The sequence below is a fragment of the Rattus norvegicus genome, chromosome 2, assembly GCF_036323735.1.
Source record: "Rattus norvegicus strain BN/NHsdMcwi chromosome 2, GRCr8, whole genome shotgun sequence".
Lineage (NCBI taxonomy): Eukaryota > Metazoa > Chordata > Mammalia > Rodentia > Muridae > Rattus > Rattus norvegicus.
In genome coordinates, this window is record NC_086020.1 from 171,670,706 (window position 1) to 171,690,902 (window position 20,197).

Sequence of the window (20,197 nt, forward strand, 5' to 3'; positions counted from 1 at the left end):
CAAGCTGGCATCAGCGCTTGTAAACCTGCAAAGGGGGACATCCCTGAACTAAAGCTCACTTTGCCGTGCCTCTGCCTGGGCTTTAGGTTCATTTCCTAACCTAGAATTCTGGTTCGCAATGATACTCAAAGAACTTGGGCTCTGAGCCTCCATGCCTAGAATGCCTTCAGCTGTGCCTAAGCAGGCAATTAGGGACAGGCTCCCCACCAACCAGAACCCAAATGTGGTGAACTAATGAAACCCCTTCCAAGCCCCCTAAATATACTTTCTAATTAAAATGAAGCCTCGTTTTACAACCCAGGTTAAATGGATTAAAAGATTAAGGACAAGAGAAAAAGCACTTTCTCCATCTCTCACAGTTCTGCCTCCAATCTTGAGACCTCTAATGACTAGAGTAGGTGCTGTGAAGGCGCCTAATTACCCAGGAATTACACCACCCCACCCGGAACCAATTTCAGGATCAGAGATCAGCTTCTCCCCAAACACAAAGCTGCTAATTAAGTTACATGAAAGTCCAACTAACAGGCAATTTGGATGTGGCACTTGTCCACCAGAAAACAGACTCCATACGAAGTATTTAGACTCTCAATAGCAGCTATTCCTTGTGGACAGCGCTGCAACACCCTTGGGTAATTGTCATTAAAACGCAGGAAAGGCGAGACTCACCTCTAGGATTCAACGGTTTCCAGGAAACAACAAAAGGACCCTCTGCCAAACCAAGGAATGGCCCACAGGATCTACCTGGGCTGTGTGTAGTAGGTAAAGTGCAAGTCAGCCAGTCCCTGAACTCAAACCATGTTTCTTAATTAGAATTTAGAAAGATGTGACCACAGAAAAGGCTGTGGGTTGTGTATGCCGAGGCGTGTGGGGACAAATGCCTAAATCTTCCCTCTTAATTTCTCACAATTAACACATACTCACTGAGTTGCTCAGAGCTCATAATTTGTTGTCATTTTCTTTGCATAAACTTCAAACAAATACACAAAGGAAGAATTCAGAAAGAAGATCTGCTCACTTTTTGCCAAGAAAATGCTCAGGAACGCCTGTGCAGCTGAAATGGAACTGTACTACCTGGCCGAGACTGTGCACAGCCAGGTCCAAACAATGATTTCCTTCGAGCTCCGGAGTACGGGAGGGCTTTGGGGGAGAGGAGGGGGAGGGGGAGGGGGACAGAAGGGAGAGCAAGTGGATACTCACAAGGTCTCATAAGTTATCCCTGGCTACCAGTTAAATTGTGTGGCCATCCTACCCTAAGGCAGACCATAGGGATAAAGGCAGAGCGTTAGGATGCAGCTGCCAGCCAGCCGATGCAAAGGAGGACCCCAGCACGCTTCAGAACAGCGCCCGGTCGGCACCCAGACCTGGACAGAGTACACTTCTGTTGTTCTAAGCACCAGTTTGTGGTACTTGGTTACATCAGCCCTAGAAAATTAACACAGCACACTTGAACTTGGTTCCCTTTCTTCCTATCCTACTCTATCCGGCCGCCTCAGCTGGCAAATGTTCCTGCAGTAGCACAGAGGACCTCAGGAATTCCCAGTCTATGGTTTAGGTGGGGAGTCCCCTCTCCCACACAACTACACATAAGCCTTGTCCCAGTGTCATTGCTTCTCTACAGCCCTCAGCTGCCTCCTCTGGGCCCAGCCTGCACCAGTACCATCCAAGTTCCTGACATCCTGAGTCACTGGGTGGGGCTTGGGGGAGGAGGGAGACACAGATGGGGGAATACGGAAGTCCCCTTTAGTATGAATGGTTCCTGTACTGATTTGACCCACCCCAGTTTCTTAAAAGTCTTAGAACTTCCAACTTTTACCTATTAACATCCTTTTACACCCAACATTCTCTCTTCCTCGTCTCCTCTTTCGTACACACAGCCTTCCTTGCCTTTGCCACATGCCACATGCCACAGCAGACAGCCTGGGCATACACGGAGCCCTGCATTTTGAGTGGCCACTCCCACTCTATAACTGAACCTATTTTTGTTATCAGGCCAATGGTTTCTGCCAGACACACTTCCTTTGTAACAGACAGACAGCTTGAGGAAGGGTCTCAGTTCTCAGCTGGGAGCTGCTGTGCCGTAGCCTAACCCACCCGTTTACCAGTAAGCCAAGGCGTGCTGAACTCCAGGCTCATTCAAGGACCACACTGGCACAACTGGATACTATATGAAGAGAATATGAAGGCATGCTTGGTCTGCTAAAACCCTTAGCCAGTGATGACAGGCAAGACTGAGTAACAACCTCTATCCCCCAATTTCTACCTACCGTTTGACCCTACGAGATCACCTCTGCTTCTCATTATTTAATCATCAACAAAAGTAATTTTGAAATGTGATCTCTTAGATGTCTCAGCCTGGACCAATACTCTTCAAGCTGGAGCCTGCATCAGAATCACCCAGAGGGCTCCTTAGCACAGACAGCTGGGCCTCTCCCCTGGAGCTTCTGACTCAGTAGACCTGGGTGGGGTCTGAGAACTCAGCTGCCTGACAAGTTCCCAGGTAAAGCTGAGTCTGCAGGAAGGTCTACCGCACTGCCTTGGGTGGTTTGCTTCACGCTTGGCCCCAGTGTGAACCTGGCTCTTCAGATTGTAAGGCCTTGTTAGGCTGTGATGCTGCTGGCTTCTCACAGTCCAGCCCCTGCTCTCACTTGGGCAGAGCCTTGATTGTGGTAGTGACCACAACCCCCTCAAACCCAGCTTTGAGGTTAATCATTCAGTTTCCCCACTCCCTAGACCAACAAGGGGTCATGATGGGCAGAGATCCACATATGACCTGGGACCTGCAAGGAGGACTGCACAGAATGCTACTGAGAAAGAGGCACCAGACAGGGGTTATTTTAACCCACCCTTCTGGATGAGGCCTGCAAATGTAAGCCCACTGAGCACAGCAAATGTGAACCACAGCAGAGCCACCCTGTCCCAGCTGCTAGTTAGGTGACAAGATGCTTTCTTCATTGTTAGAGCTGGTTGAGTCAGGGTTTTCTGTTCCTTACTGTTAAAAATAATCACAAAGCAAAAAAAGCAAGCTGACAGGACAACTCATTGGCTCACACCACAGTGGTTTGCAAAGTCCTCGTTTACTACTAAGCCATGTTTAAATTTCCCAGATTATTTCAAGGACACAGCAGAACATTAACGAAGGATTAAAATTTAGCAAGAGTGTGAAATTAAAGTTCAGATCCAACACATGTTAAAAGATCCAACTCTGAAGTAATCTGAAGAACCAGGTTCATATTTTCCAGGGGATTTGCTAGGAACTATGTAAAGAACTGAATTGCTTCCACAGCTCAATCCTGAATGGTTTCAACCCACAGAAGCACACCGTCGGTATAGCCAAGAGCGAAATGCTCCTCAGCCTATTTTCCTTTGCATTCAACAGGGTAGACAAGTGTATGCAGAGAGAGGGCACTTGTGAAATATGTCTGTTCTCTGCTTCCATAGATCTGTAACCTTATTGTACAATTATGAACAACTTTTCTCATCTATAAAACAAGAATAATAGTACCACATATCCACCTGGCTATTTATGGATAATGCATTTGAGAATAATCTGTAAACCACAAGGTACAATACTACAGCAATTACTTAAATCCAATTTTAATGGATTAACTGGATTTAGCATGGCCTTCTTTTTTTGTTTTGTTTCTTGCAGATTAATCATCAGCCCAGAAGACTTCATCAACATTCCTACTGCAAACATCTGCCTTGGCTATCCCTGGACCGATGCTTAGATGGCAATGCAGGGTGACTTCCACAGTTGAACTGACAGTGTGGGAGGAATGACACAAGTTATCTATCTGCATGCTCCCTGTGGTCGACCTGGAGACCACACATGACAGCAGGGCTTTCACTCAAGCCACACTCTACCGACAACCTGTAAAGGCAGCAGTGGTATCTCAGAGCTCCTCACAGGACGACCTGCTCCCTGTAGAATGGTCTAGCAGAGGTACGTCACTCAAAGCCATGCTCTGGACAAAACTCAGAGTTGAGAGAGGTGGAAGAGTAGGTACAGCTCTCTGTACCTACTTCTCGAACTGAAGAAAGTTCACCTGAGACAAGAGAACACCGAAAGCACAGAAGGCCACCTTCTGGAGAACAGGAATAAACTTTAAATAACTGGAAATTCTCAGCAATTTTTTCTTAGTCTTGTGTGAACTGGTGTTTTGTCTACGTAAGTCTGTGCACAAGTGTGTGCCTGCTACCTGCAGAGGCAAGAAGAGGGTCCACTGGAACTGAACTTAAAGATGCTTGTAAGTCATCAGATGGGTGCTGGGAATCAGACCTGGGTCCTCTGGGGGAGCAACTAGAGCTCTTAACTACAGCATCTGACTGTCTAGACTACCACGGTAATTATTTGTGACAACATTCTTTTGTGTGTTGGGGGTAGGGTGGCCAGACACTATTGCTCTCGAGTCAGATTTCGCTTGTGCAAAACTCCTAACAGCAAACTAATAATTTGATGACAACTCATTTAAGAGTAACGAGCTCCCAGGAGACCCCATTATCTTAATGTTGGTGTTCTCAGACAGAGAATACTGCCTTGGGAAATTATTTTAAGTATTAAAATCCCAAGCTGTGCTACTATCTTAAGTAACAAGAAGCCTCCAACACCTTGGCAGAATTAATCAATGCTGCGGCTGTCATGTCAGTGGGGCCCACTGGAGCACAATGTAGAGCAATTCAAGTTACAATGCCCACCGCCTAAAAGCAACCTGACACCACCAAAGCTGTGTGGCAGCTCAGCCCTCTCTACAGCCAGGATCTTCCACAGACATTGAAATTTGGATTCCCAAGGCTTAACAATACCCGGTGTCTCCCTTACAGTTGTTCCTTAGTTCTTGCCTCAGTCCACCCTATGTAGGCTTCAATGCCACTGGCTTGTGTGCCTAGGCTGCGCCTCTGCCCTGCTCTCTTTGCAGAATACCCACCTACTAAATGGGCTGCACGAAGCGACTCTGCAGCTGAACACTCTGTCCTGTAGCAATAAATAATTAGCCAGCCACAGAGGCAAGTGGAGTGCCTTTTAGTCTTGAGCTAAATCACTGCTCGAAAGGTATCTCATCTGGAGGCAGGAGCAGCACGACTCCCACTGGACCCCGACCACTCTCCGCTTTCCTACAGAGCCAACCTCTCCTGCTGTGACTCCACTTGCTCCTTCGGGGTCACTGACATTAATGAAGTGGCTTGCCTATTTTTATTACAGAAAAACACTTAACAATTCTTGAAGGATTAAAAAATTATTTGATATGGCACTACTAACGGTTCGAATATCCAATATAAACTCACAAATGCACACAAAACTAGCCACCACAGGAGTCTGTAGAAAGATGTATTTAAATAGCTAGGGACAGCAAGTGAAAGGCTGCTAGTTCCAGTAGATTTTTTTTTTTAATTTCAACTATAATGTAGTTATATAATAACTATATAAATGACTAAAACTTTGTTAAAAATTTCACAACAAATGTTTGAAATATTTTTAAAGGTTTCTGTGATTAGAGAACAGTTTTAATATATACCATTTAGGCTGTTAAGCCTGCATTGTATTCGGAAAACATACAAGACAGATTTTAAAGAAAATCTTCATGTTAAAGCCATGAAGACCATGTGAAAATTCATTCATTTTGCACCATTCTCTGTGCCCCAGCCTGGTGTAAGGCACCCAGGAACTTTACATTGACAGGGGCGTGCTGAACAGTTTCCTGAAGCATTGGACAATCGCAGTAGCTCAATTGAAGCCTCTAACGCGGACACTGGAGCTGTAGCTCACCAGCAAGGACTGGCTTCAGTCTGCATATGGGGAGCATATTAAACCCAGCAACTGATGAGTCAAAGAGTAATGCTCAGAAGCAAGATCTGGCAGTGCAGTAGCTACCAGCTTTTCAAGCCACTGAGTCTGGAACTGAGGAGTCAACAGGAGTAGTTGGCCCTTGGGTACCATAAAAGGTAATTTCCACAAGGAGCAGCACCCTGTGTTAACACTAATGTCAGAGTGCTATACACAGCACAGCTCAGGAAGGTAACCACCAGAGTGAAGGGAGGAGGGGAAGGGAGAGGCAAAGAGGACACACCATATGGCTGAAGGGAAATAAGAACATGGGGAAAGACCTCAACCACAAAAGACCTTCTATGTCTGTGCCACACTTGGGAGTCAGTAATGTGGCCCAAAAAGGCTGACCTGAAGAGGAAGGATTCAACACGTTACTGGGATGGGAATATGAAGGCCTGGCTGAAGAGGGGCAGAAGACTCTCTGAAGTTCAGCCACATACCCAAGGCTGCTGGTCCGGTGAGACTATGAAAGGTACAAAGGGACTCTCCCTCCCTACTTTCTGCCTTCCTCCCTCCCTCAGCCTGAACTTTGCTGTATCTAGCATGCTAACATTAGTATTAGACCAGTGTGCCTGCTCTTTTCACCCAGGGCTTGAAGCTGGAGAAGAGCCCAGAAGCTCAGTTCAGGACACATTAGTTTTGAAGCATCTAAAGACGACAAAAAGGTATCACTGAACAGAGACTTCTAAGCAGAAGGCGCAATTTGTTTTCCATATATACATATACATATACATATACATATACATATACACATACGTACGTACACACATACATACACACACATATACATACATACATAATACATAATACATACATACATACATACATACATACATACATACATACATACATACGTATCAGAACAGAGTAAAGGTTAAGTGGCTGGGGTGCACCTTAGTGACAAGGTTAAGGGGGAGAGAGCAAGAGAGATTGGAAATTGTCTTCTCTCATAGAGAAGAACTGCAAAAGGACAGGAAAGGTCAGTTAAGATGTCAAAGCAGGATGAAAGGAATTATCCACACTGGAACCCTAGGTGACAAGTAAGACCCTATCAAAAGATGAACTTTTTCTCAGCTTTCTGAAGGTGAGCAGAGCTTTGTGAAAAGCAGCTCCCTTTGCAGAGGGCTTGGAGCTGAGGGATCTCCTCCAGACTCAATGGAAACTTCCCTCAAGATCCAGTTGCTTCTGCCAACAACTGGACCCCTCAGCTGCTGAGAAGTCACTAGGAGTCTTGTGGTTTTCCAGCGCCCAGGATCTGCCTTTAACTGACTGGCTTGTTCTTCAGCAACATGCTCTACTGCTGTTCCTAGGCAATTAAGAATACATTCTGAAAATCAAAAGGACTTGGTATATAGCTCAGTGGTAGAGTACAGGCTGGGGCTCCATCCTCAGCATGGTACAAATTACCACCAACAAAGACCCTTCCACATGCACTGTCCCTAGCCAGGCAGTATCTGTGATTTCTATCATTCTTTTTAAAGCTAAAATAACATTATTCATTCCTTAGCAATTCTTAAACTTTTCAGATCCTATCAAATACTACTGTGCTCCAAAAAGGCTTCCCAGCAAGCCTTCACTCAAGTAAGGGCTGGACTTGCTCTGATTTGCTCCCTCTCATCACAAATCTCCCAAAGCAATCTTTGTTTCGTGGCAAAGCAGATTGCTGCTGATATCTGAGAATACCCAGGGGAAAGGAGGGATGGGGAGGAGAGAAGGAGGAGTTTTCAAATAGTGCTTTCCTGGCTCACAACCAAATACAATTACAGAGCGTCCACAGAAGATGAAGTCAAGATATCACAAACAAAATCGTCACCAAGGCCAATTACACTGACAGCTTCCTCAAATGGAGTGTGAGGTAACAGGAAAGTCACTCTGGAGCCCTCAGAGCCCAGACTCAGCCCTGTCCTGGTCAGGCCCCACCTCAGGCAGCCTTGGCGGTGATCTCTAGTGATCCATGGTGGTACCGATCATGCTTTCTCATAAAGCAGACTGTTTTATGGTCAAGACTATTTCTCGAGTTTCAAGCTGTTACAGCAGTAGCTGCTCTAGGACATCAAGGCAGAAGCACATGCTTTTGTTGAACTGATAAAGGCACTTGACTGACTTCAAGTCCATCTATCATTAAAAGTTGGCATCAGGCAAATCGACAGAAAGAACTCCAAATGATTTGTGATGATGTGTCATAATTCTATGCAGTAAATCTGCTTCACAGAACACGGAATGAAAAGAGATGGTAAAGAGAGCTCACAGCGGGGGAACCCTGACCGACAGCAAGACCAAGCCGGAATCAAAGGAAAAAGTGACACTGGCATATCCCCTCCCCAGATGTGACAGGGTAGCAAGACAGCTTGTCTTTGTGGCCTTCCTCCTGACACCACAGGCAACTCAACCATGAGAAAAATTACCAAAGTGAAATTCAAGGACATTATACAAAATACATTATACAAAATACCTAACCCCCTCGAAAGGTCATCAAAACTGAAGAAGCCCTGACAAACTGAGAACTAACTATGCCCAAGAAGACATGGCAACTAAAACTTCACATGGGATCCTGGGACCTAAAGCCCAGGAGCCTAAGATCATATTCAAAAGCACAGGGGTGGGAGTGGGAGGTTAGCAGGTAAGGAACCTTAGAATTTGTTGGATTAAAACAGAGTATAATTATCCATGCACCAAAGTAAGTGGCTGAATTCCCACCGAGAACTCAGGCAGGCTGAGGAATCTCAGCCCTGCAAAGGATCTCAGGGAAACACTAACAACATCCAAACAAAGTCCAGATCTTGGGTCACAGTAGGAGACCAGTGTTGGCTTCATGGTGATGGCACCAGAGTACTAGAAAATGTTAGCAATGACAACAGGGCATCCTGGGTGACAATTCAGCAAGCCCTCTCTCTGTATCTCTGTGCCTTTCTTATAAAATCTTCATCTATTCTACAGCAAATCTCGGTGTATCTGGAGTTTCTGGCTTTGGTTACATAAGTAGTCCTATGTAGTTCTGGAGGGCCTCACACTTCGTATGTCGCCAAGGATGCCCTTGAACCCCTGATCCTCCTGTTTCTACCTCCAAGTGCTCGTGTTATGGGCAAATGTTACCATGTCCAATTCAAACATTTATTTTTAAAGTCATGAGATAGTAAACTGGTGTGAGGAAGTTTTAAAAATCAACTCAACAATCAGTAGCTCGTCAACGAGCAGTCCATACATGGGTCGGTGACTAATATACCCATCACATAACACTGCACTGAGGTAATTCTTAAAACTCCAGAATCTGCATCCATGGGGTTGGGGATTTAGCTCAGTGGTAGAGCGCTTGCCTAGGAAGCGCAAGGCCCTTGGTTCGGTCCCCAGCTCCGAAAAAAAAAAAAAAAAAAAAAAAAAAAAAAAAGAACAACAACAGAATCTGCATCCCTAGAAATGGACACAAAGAAGTCTCTCTAGGAGGAGCCTTCCACCAATGTCATAACATAATCTTCACATACCAGGAACAATCTCAACCCTAAAAGCTAAACAAACCAAAGATAAAAGAAAACAAAGTCAGAAACCAGGTTAAAACCAAAACGGCTGAAGACAAAATAACAGCAAAACCCTGGGATGACGGCCACCAGCAGCATGAAGTACACAGTCAAGCTGACCCAACAGCAAACCATGGCTACTGAGGCTGAAGGCTTACACGGAAGGGGAAGGTGTTTCTGAGGGAACAGAGAGGTTCTAATCTGTGATGTTTAGACAACTGGGCAACAGGCTAAAACTCGAGGAAACAGTATGGTACGTGAATTGTCACCACCATTTTTTCTGGGTTTGTTTTTACTTTGTTTTGTTTTGTTTTGTTTTCCCTCGGAGCTGGGGACCGAACCCAGTGCCTTGCGCTTGCTGGGCAAGCACTCTTACCACTGAGCTAAATCCCCAACCCCTGCTTTGTTTTAAGACAGAGTCCTCTCTATAGGTAGCCCTGGCTGGCCTTGAACTCACAGAGACTGCCTTGCCTCTGGCTCCCAAATGCTAGAAGACAGCAAACATTTTTTTTTAAATGAAATAAATGAAATAGAAAACGGATTTGCATCTGTATTCTAGAATATCTCAATGTGGAAAAAAGAGAAAAAGAAAAAAGAAAATGGAGCAAAATGCAAGCAATAACGGTGAAACTATTTACTGAAACTTTAATGCACTCTTTATAAGCAAATATACAGACTGCATACACATTATGCATGCACATACTGATAAACACGTGCATGTGCAACTACTGCCTTAAGCTGACAGAAAAATGACAAAGGGGCTTGGAAAATGACTCAACAGGCAAAAGCTTCACTTTTCTTTACAACAACCAGAGCTCCATCCCCAGGCCCCACACGGTGGTGGGAGGGACCCAGTCTCCCACATTGTCCTCTAGTCTCTATGTACATACCATGGTGCACGGGCACATGCCGTCTGTCTGTCTGTCTGTCTGTCTGTCTGTCTGTCTGTCTGTCTGTCTCATGCACCCAGTAAGAGAATTAATAAAGGAATTGAAAAAGGAAAACTGACAGAAAGAAACTGCCTAAACTGTGTATGACAATGCGCATGTCTGGCCCCAGCACTCAGAGCGGAGAGACTTCTGAAGAACAAGGTTCTTGTTCTGAAGAACAAGAACAGAGCAAGTTCTAGACTGCCCAGGCTAAAAGAGATCCTGTCTCCAAATGTAGGGGGAAAAAACTATTTCTAATTAAGAAAAAGGTAGTGTGTGTAATGCACAAGGATCATGGTTTGATCTCCAGCAATACACCAAACTAAATTATAAATAAAAATTCAAAACAAAGCAAAATGGCAGGGAAAAGTTTTGAGACGGGTTTTTCTATGTAGCCCTAGCTGTCCTGGAAATAGCTCTGTAGACCAGGCTGGCCTCAAACTCAAGAGACCCTCCTGCCTCTATCTCCCTAGTGCTGGGATTAAAGGTGTGAACCACCACCAGCAGGCTACTAATTCGGCATACTAATTACTGACGGTCACACCACACCCAAGGCAATGCAGGTGTGTTTAGTGTGTTATGTTCAGCACTGGGCACAGAGTGTGACCTCAACAGATATTTCTGAATAAGAGGGAAGGCCTAAGTACACCATGGGAAAAGCAAGGCTGGAGTGCAGTAAACAAGGAAGAACTGCAAACAGTTTCCTGCCGCATTTTAAAGCAAAATCAGATTAACAACTAAAGAATGTAGACTACACAGAAGTCAAATAGGTCAAAGAGAAAGGAACATTAAAGACTATATTAAGCACATATACAGACACACATGGAGACTTCAGATGTCTGGCCTGGCTGGCAATGACCTGCTCTTGCTCTCCTTACCTCTGTTCTTGGGAAGGCTCCTCCATGTCTTCTTCAGAATCTCCCTGTAGGGAAATAGCATCCATTAGTAGCCGTTTCAAAGAAACAGTATCACCAAACGTGGGGTGTGACTGCTGTGAAAGCCCACAAGTGACTGGCACAGCGGTCAACAGAGCTTTACGACGCTGCTGTACTGGGGCCTGCCGAGATGGCTCAGTGGTTAAAGGTGCTCACTGCTCTTCCTGAAGGCCCAAGTTTGCTTCCCAGCACCCACATCAGGCAACTCACAAGCACCTCTAACTCCACCTCCTGGGGATCAAATGCCCACTCCTGGCCTCTGTGGGCACCACACAGACATGTACCTACTCACTTATAGACACATGGACACAAATAAAAATAAAATCCTGTGTTTAAAAAGGATGTTAAAATGGCAATATAAATCCATAAACTAAGAAGTGGTCTCTTAAGACACTCAGGTTAATAACCTAATAGTTTAAAAACAGCCTAAACATAATTTCAAAACAACCTAGGTATCATATCAAGAGACTTTTTAACATTTTAAATTTAATAAGATAGGGTTGGGTACTATAAAATTTAAGTGCAGAGAGCATACTGTTTAGCTGAACATAGTGGTAAGTGTACCCCTTTAGTCACAGTACGAGAGGCATAAGTTGGTGTAGTTTAAGGCCAGAATGGTATGCAGAGTGAATTTGAGGCCAGCAAGACTGAGGCCATAGTAAGACCCTGTGTCCAGATATAAGTAAATAAATAGTAATTTAACTAAAAAAAAGAGACGACATTGGCTAGCCTAGAATGTGTTATACTTTGACATCATAAAAGGCAGCTGATTTTGTAAATTAAGTAAACAGCATCTTCAAAAGCTCTTCCACGTTTGTCAGGAGGAAAAGGCAACTGAAACATCAGCAGGGTGGACACAGAACAAACAAGTGCAGCTAAGCACCTACAGTGCTCAGACAGGGCAATACCCCACAGTGGCATTTCCCTTCCTTCAAGTTTCCAGGCTCCTGACTCCACCTTGTCATTCCTGGCCCCTCTGCTCCTGGTGCAGCTGACCCTCTGGCCTCTCCTCCAGGTTCTTCCTGGGGCCCTCCGCACTACAACTTCAGCATGTTGTGGTCTAGAGAGATGGCTCTTCCAGAGGTCCTGGGGTTTAGTTCGCAGCACCCCCATCAAGCAGCTCATAACCATCTTTAACATCTGGTTTCCCCATGCATCAGGCAACCATATACATACATAAATAAAAGTAAGTAACCCTTGTAAAACAAACACTTCAGCACGTTAACCCACACCGAAACTACAAGGCCACAACTGTTCCTGCCACCCCATCTCTCAACCACAATGCAGACATTCCACCAATGCCCTTCCTTCTCCAAGGGCAAGTCTCAAGCCTCAAAGGCAAGCTTTGCTCTGCACTACACCAAGTCTACCAACCACAGGCATGGCACATTGCTTACAACTTGGTCTTCCAAATGCCAGACCCTACACTCAAGCTCCCCTCCCCAGTGAACACAGCTGACAGAAGTGCCTGAAGAGAAAGAAGCTTCTGATCTCTTTCAAGCCAGCCTCACTTTTGCTGAGGGCACCATCACAATGATTGACTGACCCCTAGGTAAGCCCTCCAACAGGAAATTCAGATCTGTTCACTCCCCTCCATTCTGCCCACTGGTCCACCAGCTACGCCCTGAGCCTGCACTGCCATAACATACAGGGCTTTCTGCAGTGCTATGCTACACCATCCCAAGCATCAGTGCAATACAATCTTCCTCCCTGTCACTCCTTACCCCCCCAGTGTGTGCTGCGTTTCAACTCCCCTCCCTGCTGGTACTCTACATGGAGCTTGAGGGTGACCCAAAGAGGGTGCAGAGTTTCCAGACCAGACTGGACTAACAGTGGGACCCTGTCTCACAAAACAGAAAAATGCTCCAAGGGTTCCATAGTGTTCATGAGATATACTCCAAACACTTTCAGGAAGGCCCACCCAGCACAGCACAGCCCCGACACACACGGGTACCCTCCCTCTAGACCAGCAGGCTCTGGTTCCCATTTAAAAGGTCACAGTAGAAACTCAACTACAGTCTACCACATAATGCTCTGGGTAGGGCCCTCTTGGCCTTAGCCCTTAAGCGATCCCTCTGGGAGACACAGGCCTCTCCTCCACATTCTTGGTTTAAGCAACTTAAAGGCTGTCCCAGGCATTACCAGCTTCATCTGCTTATCAAAAGCAAACTCTCAAAGAACAAGACCAAATCCTCTCCATTCCCCCTACCCGCCCCATGTCCCAAGGCCCTTGCACTGGCTATTACAATCCCACCTGCTTTCAAGGGCAGGTACAAGGATCTTTTCAAAGCAGCGTACAGGGACCTTTTCACTCAGAGGCAGGGTCCACTCAGGGTCCCCTCCCGCAGGTGACTTGGTTTACTGCAACACCATCTGCACCTGGAACAGCTTGGCCAACAGGCTTAGTGCAACCCAGCTGTCTCCCAGGTTCTAATGGCTCTCAGGCTTCCTGAAACCTTCTAAGCAACTTGCTCTGGATCAAAATAGAGCATGAAGCTGCATCCTTCTAACATAGACTCTTTATCACCACCACAGACCTTGTCAGATGGTACTGAAACATAATATCACAGCCAAAAGTGCCAGCCCTGGAGCTAAACACACCCCAGGTTCAAGTCCACCCTGCTACTTTCTTACTGTAGCAGGCAACTTATTTACTTGCAGTGCACCTCGTTTTCTTCAATTATAAAACCAGGCAAAACACTTCACACTCTATAGGGCATGGATATGAGCAAAGACCACACAGCACTTCTATGACACTGACAGTTCTCAACCATGTTAGTCATTATTTTTCAATATTGACAAAAAGAGATTAAGTCAAAAATAAACCTCTGTGACAGGAAGCTTTCCAAATACTAGTTAATGATTCACCGGCCAGAGGTGCACGTATTACATAAGACTGCACCTGGGATTAAAAACAAACAAACAAACAAGCACATGTTCACTGCACCCCTCTGGTTTAACTTTCTGCCACTTTCTATCATCCATACTCACACTTAAGAGTTGAGGAAGTCAACAAGACGTGGTATCTTTAAAAACAAAGTTTTCTTCTTCATCCCTAAGTTGGGACCGTTCAACTGCTATGCCTGTGCTTGGTGTCTGCTCAATGTCTATTCAGGCGTCGGAGCCCCAAGCTGGGCTGGCCCACCCATCCCACCAAGGCCCTGTGCCAGGTCCACATCTCCATCTCCACTCTTGGGCAGCCATGATGAGCCCAAGCAGACTGGAACTGCCCCAAATGTGGTTCTCACAATGACAGGACAGCCAGCACTTTGGCATTCCAACTGCCATCTTTAGGACTTGAGTAATTTCATCGATAGAAAAGTGGGGCCAGCTATGACAACCACCTCTCCTCCAAAGGCATTATGGGTGATTACTGAATGCCAACTACATAGAGAATATTGTGGCCACAGCAGAGCCCTCAAACCTCAGTAGAGACAACAAGGCCCACATGGTTATCCAAAGACAGGTCAAGGGAATATCGCCTTATGTACGTGGATCAGTAAGGTGCCCGGAGCTTGTTGTCTTACACAAAGGCAGCTACCACTAGACAGCGAATGAAAGGCCTGTGTGGTTTGTGTACCACCACCAATTTGGATTCAGGGTGTTGGATAATAGGGGGTGGAAGGTTGGGTCTGAAACTCTAACAAAAAAATCAAATGGGATTTTCTTTCCTCTCATTATGACAGATAATAAATTCTTGTGTTGCTATACCAAATAATTTCCTAACAGGAGACTACATAACAAAAATACATAAACTGGGCTGGAGGATATAATTCATTGCTACGAGTTGCCTAGCAGGCACAAGGCTCTGAGGCCCATCCTTAGGACACACGGATACACACACACACACACACACACACACACACACACACACACACACACACACGAATAACATCAATATCAGCTTAACCACAGAGCCCATCATCCTGAGTTATCTGCCCTAGTGCAGCCCCTTCAGCAAGGTAAAGTGTTTATGTTTTCCATGACCAAGTTTATGAGTTGGCAGAGAAGCCACCAAGATGACAAGCACCCTGCTCCTCTGAAATTAGGACAACAAATACCCCACTCTGCCAGTGAGGAAACTGGTAACAAGAAAGAGGTATGCTGGGCCAGATATAGCCCAGTGACTACAACATGTGCTTAGCACATGTAAGGTCCCTCCTGGGTTCACTCTCTAGCAACAAGGCAAGGCTAAGTGGAACTATCAGGACCCATACCTAGACACTGAGAGACAAGATGGTCCGGCAGCTTGTAATAAGTCAGTTCGGTTTTTTTCTTTCTTCCTTTTTGTTTTTTTTTGTTTTTTTTTTTTTTTTCTAGACATGGTTTATTTGTGTAGCCCCAGCTGTCTTGGAACTTGCTTTATAGACCAGGCTGGCCTCAAACTCAGAGATCCACCTGGCTCTGCCTCCCCAGTGCTAGGATTAAAAGCATGCACCACCACTGACCAACTTCATTATTTTTTTTTCTTTTTTCTTTTTTTCAGAGCTGGGGACCGAACCCAGGGCCTTGCACTTACTAGGCAAGCGCTCTACCACTGAGCTAAATCCCCAACCCCATTATTTTTTAATAAATAATGAATAACAAGTTCTTAATCACTTAGAGTTTCATAAGAAAAAATAATTTAAAAAATTCCAAGTAAGTAACTGTACAAATAATCAATATTGGGTAAATCTATTGTTCATTAAATACAACATCTTGACGTTCCAAGTTTACCTCTCATTGACAACTTTTAGGTTCCAAAGCCATTTTCTGGTCTTCCTGAATGGAAGGTATCAGATTTACATGATACCTATACATTTTCTCCAGACTTTTGTGACATACACAAGAAAATCTTTTGAAAATAATTCTAAGTTCTTTGGAAAGAACTCCTTCCAAATGGCCTTCTTCAGAACCCTCTGTATCTAAGATACACACCTCCCTCCTCCCTGCCCTAGCAGGGCATGCAGCAGCACAGTATCTAGAGGGCACACATATGGAGATGATATATGCAGGAAATTATGTGAACACTACTTTCGCTTTCGCTCCCCTGCTGATTAAAGTAACCCAGCTATCAATGTCTCTGTGGTGAGTATTCTGAGTGACACCGTCTCAATCCTAACCATTTTTATCAGAACAAACTCCACTAACTATGCACATAAGTAAAATCGGGTCAGAAACTGGACATTTATAAATTAACTATTAAGCCTGTAAACAATGTAATTAATGTCACCATAGGCTTTGATATTTCCACTCCTGAGCACAGTCTATCTTCCACACATGCAGAAACAAATACAGCCCATCACTTAGTTTCCTGTCTGGGCTGGCCTCCATCACTTCCCTGTTAAGACACAGAGGCTTCAGCTGAGCCCAAAAGGAAAGGCGCACCAGCACATTTGACCTGGGAGTTCTGCTTCCTGGGACACTTGGAGATGCTCTCCTTTGGTACAGCTGGTGGCTGGAGCCGGGTCCAATGGAAGACATACATTCCTGTAGCTCCAACTAACTCAGGGATGAAACAGGAGGATGGCTTGAGTGGAGGAATCTGAGACAACACTGCAAGACCTTATTTTAAAACAGCAGCAACCGGAAGCTGAGGGCAAGGACCAGAAATGGTGTTCAGCATAGCACAGCACACAGGGCAGCCCCCCATGATGAAGAATTCTCTGGGTCAAAGGTCACTCATGCTGTTAAGCAACTGATAGCCACAAATATGACTATTGAAAGGAAACACACCAAGCGCTAAGTGTAGGGTCTCAGTTAAAGTTACAACTGACTTGGGCTTTGAGACTTTTGTGGGTTTGTTTGGTTCTGGTTTTTGTTTCCTCTCTTTTCAAAACAGATGTATTATTTAGAATCGAGGGTTAAAAAAATCCATCTGGGAACACACTTGACTACTTGACTACTTGCTAGTGGGGCTTATTCTCAAAGAGTGGATGGCAGGAGCCTGCTGACCTTCCAGAAAGATCTGGGAAAGTGTCTTCTAAAACTAGCCTCTGCCTGTTAAGCTGTTATTCATTAGCCCTGGTCAAAACGAATATTCCAAATATCTCTCAAAGCCGGCACTGCTGACGCTTCAGTGAGAGGGAGAGCCCGTAAACCTGGAGACTGCAGAGTTCAGCACCAGGATTAATGCTGCCACCAGCATGGGAAGTAACAAGCACGTTGAACAGGCGAGCTAATGTTCTCTTATCATTCCGAACGCACACACCCCAAATGCATTTTGGGTCTCTACTACACTGCTGGTGAAAAACAGTCATCAAAATTATGTTTTCAAAATTACATTTAAGTGGATACCTTTTGCAAATCAATGAAAATTTCTTGAATAACTTAAACACACAATTCAAGACAAAAGCTTTGCAGTACCACATCCGTTGCAGCCTGAAGCCCTCTATGCCACAGATTCTCAATAAAACGTTAGCAATTATTTTTCCACATGTAATCATTATATCATCGTAGGGGGGGTTAAAAAACCTGAAATTCAGGTTCTTAAGTGGGTGTGTTCTAACAGGAATTAAAGACACTTGGAGAAATTCCAAGATTATACTCCTTTAAAGTCACTTCTTCATCCCAAAGCTACTTTGGCTAATGGCGAGTACCACTCACTAACATTTATGAAATCAATATTCCCATTGTGTTCAACCCTCCAGCCACTTGCCATCCACACCACACCCGACTGCTTAGAGACAGCACTGTAGACCCAGAAGCAAGTCCTCCGCCCACCCTGGACCACTAACAAGCCAAGGAAGCCGCCACTAGCCAGGCGCAAGGCTATGAGACACACAACCCTGCTGAGGTGGCCTGGACACCCACCTTCTGAACTTGGGGCGGCCCTGACTCACACCCTGTCACATGGCCGGGGAGGAGGCTGAAGAGCCACCGTTGCCAGGTGTTCAGGCTCGGCACGACCGTTTATTTGCCTTGCAAAGTGACCGGAGCGCTCCTGTGCCAGTGGGGGAAGGCCGGTAACCTCCAGGCCTCTCCTCCCTCACACGCCCACACCCGCCCTGTCACCGGTCCTTCTCACCTGAGTGGGCAGCAGGAGTTCCCCTTCTTCTGCCTGCCACAGCTCCACCACGTTCGGCAAGGGCTCAAACGCTGCACGGACACCAAAAAACACACCGCGTTTGTAATGCACGGAAAAGAAACGCTTCCTGTTTCCTCGCCCGTCCCCTCGTGCCACCCGCCTGCCCCAAACAAGTCTCTTTCTCCTCTCGGAGGGGAGGCCACCCGAGGGGTGAGCCTAGGATGCAAATACAATGCCCAGTCGGCGACCCTGGGGTCCAGAAGGTGGGGGCGTGCAGCTTGGTCCGGACCAGAGGATGAGGCCGCCGCACCAGGCACGGCGACCCCCTAGCCACCGGGCTGGGGGAAACAAAGCTGCAGGAAGCCGGGCGCGGCGAGGCACCCGCGCGCCACACAAAGCGGGGGATGCGCCCGGGGCGCAGGGGCCCGCGCACAAAGGCTCCGGGGCGCGCGCGGCTAGCGGTCCCGGAGCTCCGTGTTGCCCGCTCCTGGCCCAGCTTAGAGTCGCCGAGGGGACGCTGCGGTCGCAGGGCTGCAGTAGCTCGCCATCCCCAGCCGCCCGCGTCCCCTTCCTCCGAGAACCCTCACAGATTTCAACAGTTCCCTAAAAGAAAGGGGGGGCGGGGCGGCGGGGACAGCCAGCCCCGACGACGGGCTGACCTTGTCCCTGAGCCCCTCCTGGACGGCAGCAGGACAGCAGGACCTGGAAGACGCCCAGCAGAAGGTTCACGGCAGCGGCCGTACGGCGGTAGGCGCCGGACTGCGGGCGCCGGAGCCCCGCCATGCTGGTGCTCGCCGCGCTCGCTCGCAGCGATCTCGTTCTCTAGCTTGCTGGCGCCGCGGCCGCCTAGCCGCGCCCCGGGCCCGCCCCCGCGCCCTGGCCCCGCCCCGCCTCCGGCCCCGCCCCCCGCTGTTGGGCCCGCCCCCGCAGCTGTTGGACTGCTGCTCAGCGCCGGCGCGCCGCTTGCTTCGGAGCGCGTGTGCTCCGCAGATAGAAGGGGATGGAACGCGGCGGGGAGCGGAGGGACGAGGACAATGCGAACGCTCACGGCGCGCAGCACGTGCCTGAGAGCCCCCAGCAGCTTGATTCTGGGGGTTGGGACTCGCGGCCCACGGGGAGAGGGTGTTCTTCTTAACTTTCTTGAGGTTCTCTTTGTTGATGACACCCGGGCCTCGGTCGGGGGCAGTAACCCCGAGGGAGGGGTCCTGAGAATGAATCGTAGCCCAGCGCTTGGCCTTGAACAGGATATTAGTGGAAATATTGCTGTGGTTGTCAGGAAACGCGAGTGCAGCCGCACAGCTACTGCCAGTTATGCAGCGAGGATATCCGGTGGCTGCGAGGTCTGTAATTTAGAATAAGAAGCTCTCCCAACACCCGAGAGGCTGACCTCAGCGCCGCGTGGCGGTAATGCGCTCAGCGCCCTCTGTGGAGACTGTCCAAGTCGTGACAGGTGGGAAAGCTTCATGGTAGGTTAGACCTTAAAGAACCCTGCAGAAGTACCTGCGGAATCAGACTGCAAAAGTGAGCTAGCCACTTACTAAACGTAGCTGAAGTAGAGGGTAAGATCGCCAGCCCGTTTCCACCATTAATAAGTAGTGTAAGTCATACTTAGAAATGTATTTTCTGCCTCTGTTTTTTAAGTTGATTTGCTGTGTGCGCAGACGTAGCTCATATGAAACTCTAGAGAGTGTGAGCTGCAGGAAGTGATAGTGTACACTTATCTACTTACATTGATCTTCTGTTTAATTGCTTCTGGAGCCTTCCAGTCTAGACTATGGGGGAAAACATGGTCACATAGCAGGTCTGATGCCGGACAAAGACAATATGAACGATGGATGTTCTCACAATACCAAACTGAACCCAATCTCGTTGTCTGGATCTAACTCTAAATGAGGTCAAACCACCTGATTTCTTTGCCATACTTAACACTTGATAATGTCCACATGAAAATGTCATTTTGCTTTGCCTAACTTGGGACAGCTCCAATTATT

At 46.8% G+C, this 20,197-nt stretch overlaps 1 protein-coding gene and 1 long non-coding RNA gene across 16 annotated transcripts in view; one reads left to right on the top strand and one right to left on the bottom strand.

The window, feature by feature from the left end:
- The window catches only part of Tmem131l (transmembrane 131 like), a 134,102-nt gene extending 115,033 nt beyond the window's left edge, over positions 1-19,069 (bottom strand). For 3 of the 10 annotated variants that reach the window (XM_006232547.4, XM_008761116.4, XM_039103734.2), the window contains exons 1-3: positions 18,866-19,065; positions 18,207-18,277; positions 11,144-11,187 (exon numbers count right to left, since the gene is read on the bottom strand). In XM_006232547.4, coding sequence (XP_006232609.1) covers positions 11,144-11,187; positions 18,207-18,277; positions 18,866-18,989 — 239 coding nt within the window. In that variant the 5' untranslated portion in view covers positions 18,990-19,065. Of the gene's footprint in view, positions 1-11,143; positions 11,188-15,916; positions 16,553-16,580; positions 16,773-18,206; positions 18,284-18,865 lie in introns of those variants that run through there. The other 7 variants (NM_001399525.1, NM_001399524.1, XR_005501038.2 and 4 more) reach the window with 6 other exon arrangements.
- Positions 19,070-19,197: 128 nt separating this feature from the next.
- LOC134485933 (uncharacterized) overlaps positions 19,198-20,197 on the top strand; it is a 31,662-nt gene continuing 30,662 nt past the window's right edge. For 3 of the 6 annotated variants that reach the window (XR_010064351.1, XR_010064346.1, XR_010064347.1), the window contains exon 1: positions 19,198-19,765. This is a non-coding gene — a long non-coding RNA (uncharacterized LOC134485933). Of the gene's footprint in view, positions 19,804-20,197 lie in introns of all 6 variants that reach the window. The other 3 variants (XR_010064348.1, XR_010064349.1, XR_010064350.1) reach the window with 2 other exon arrangements.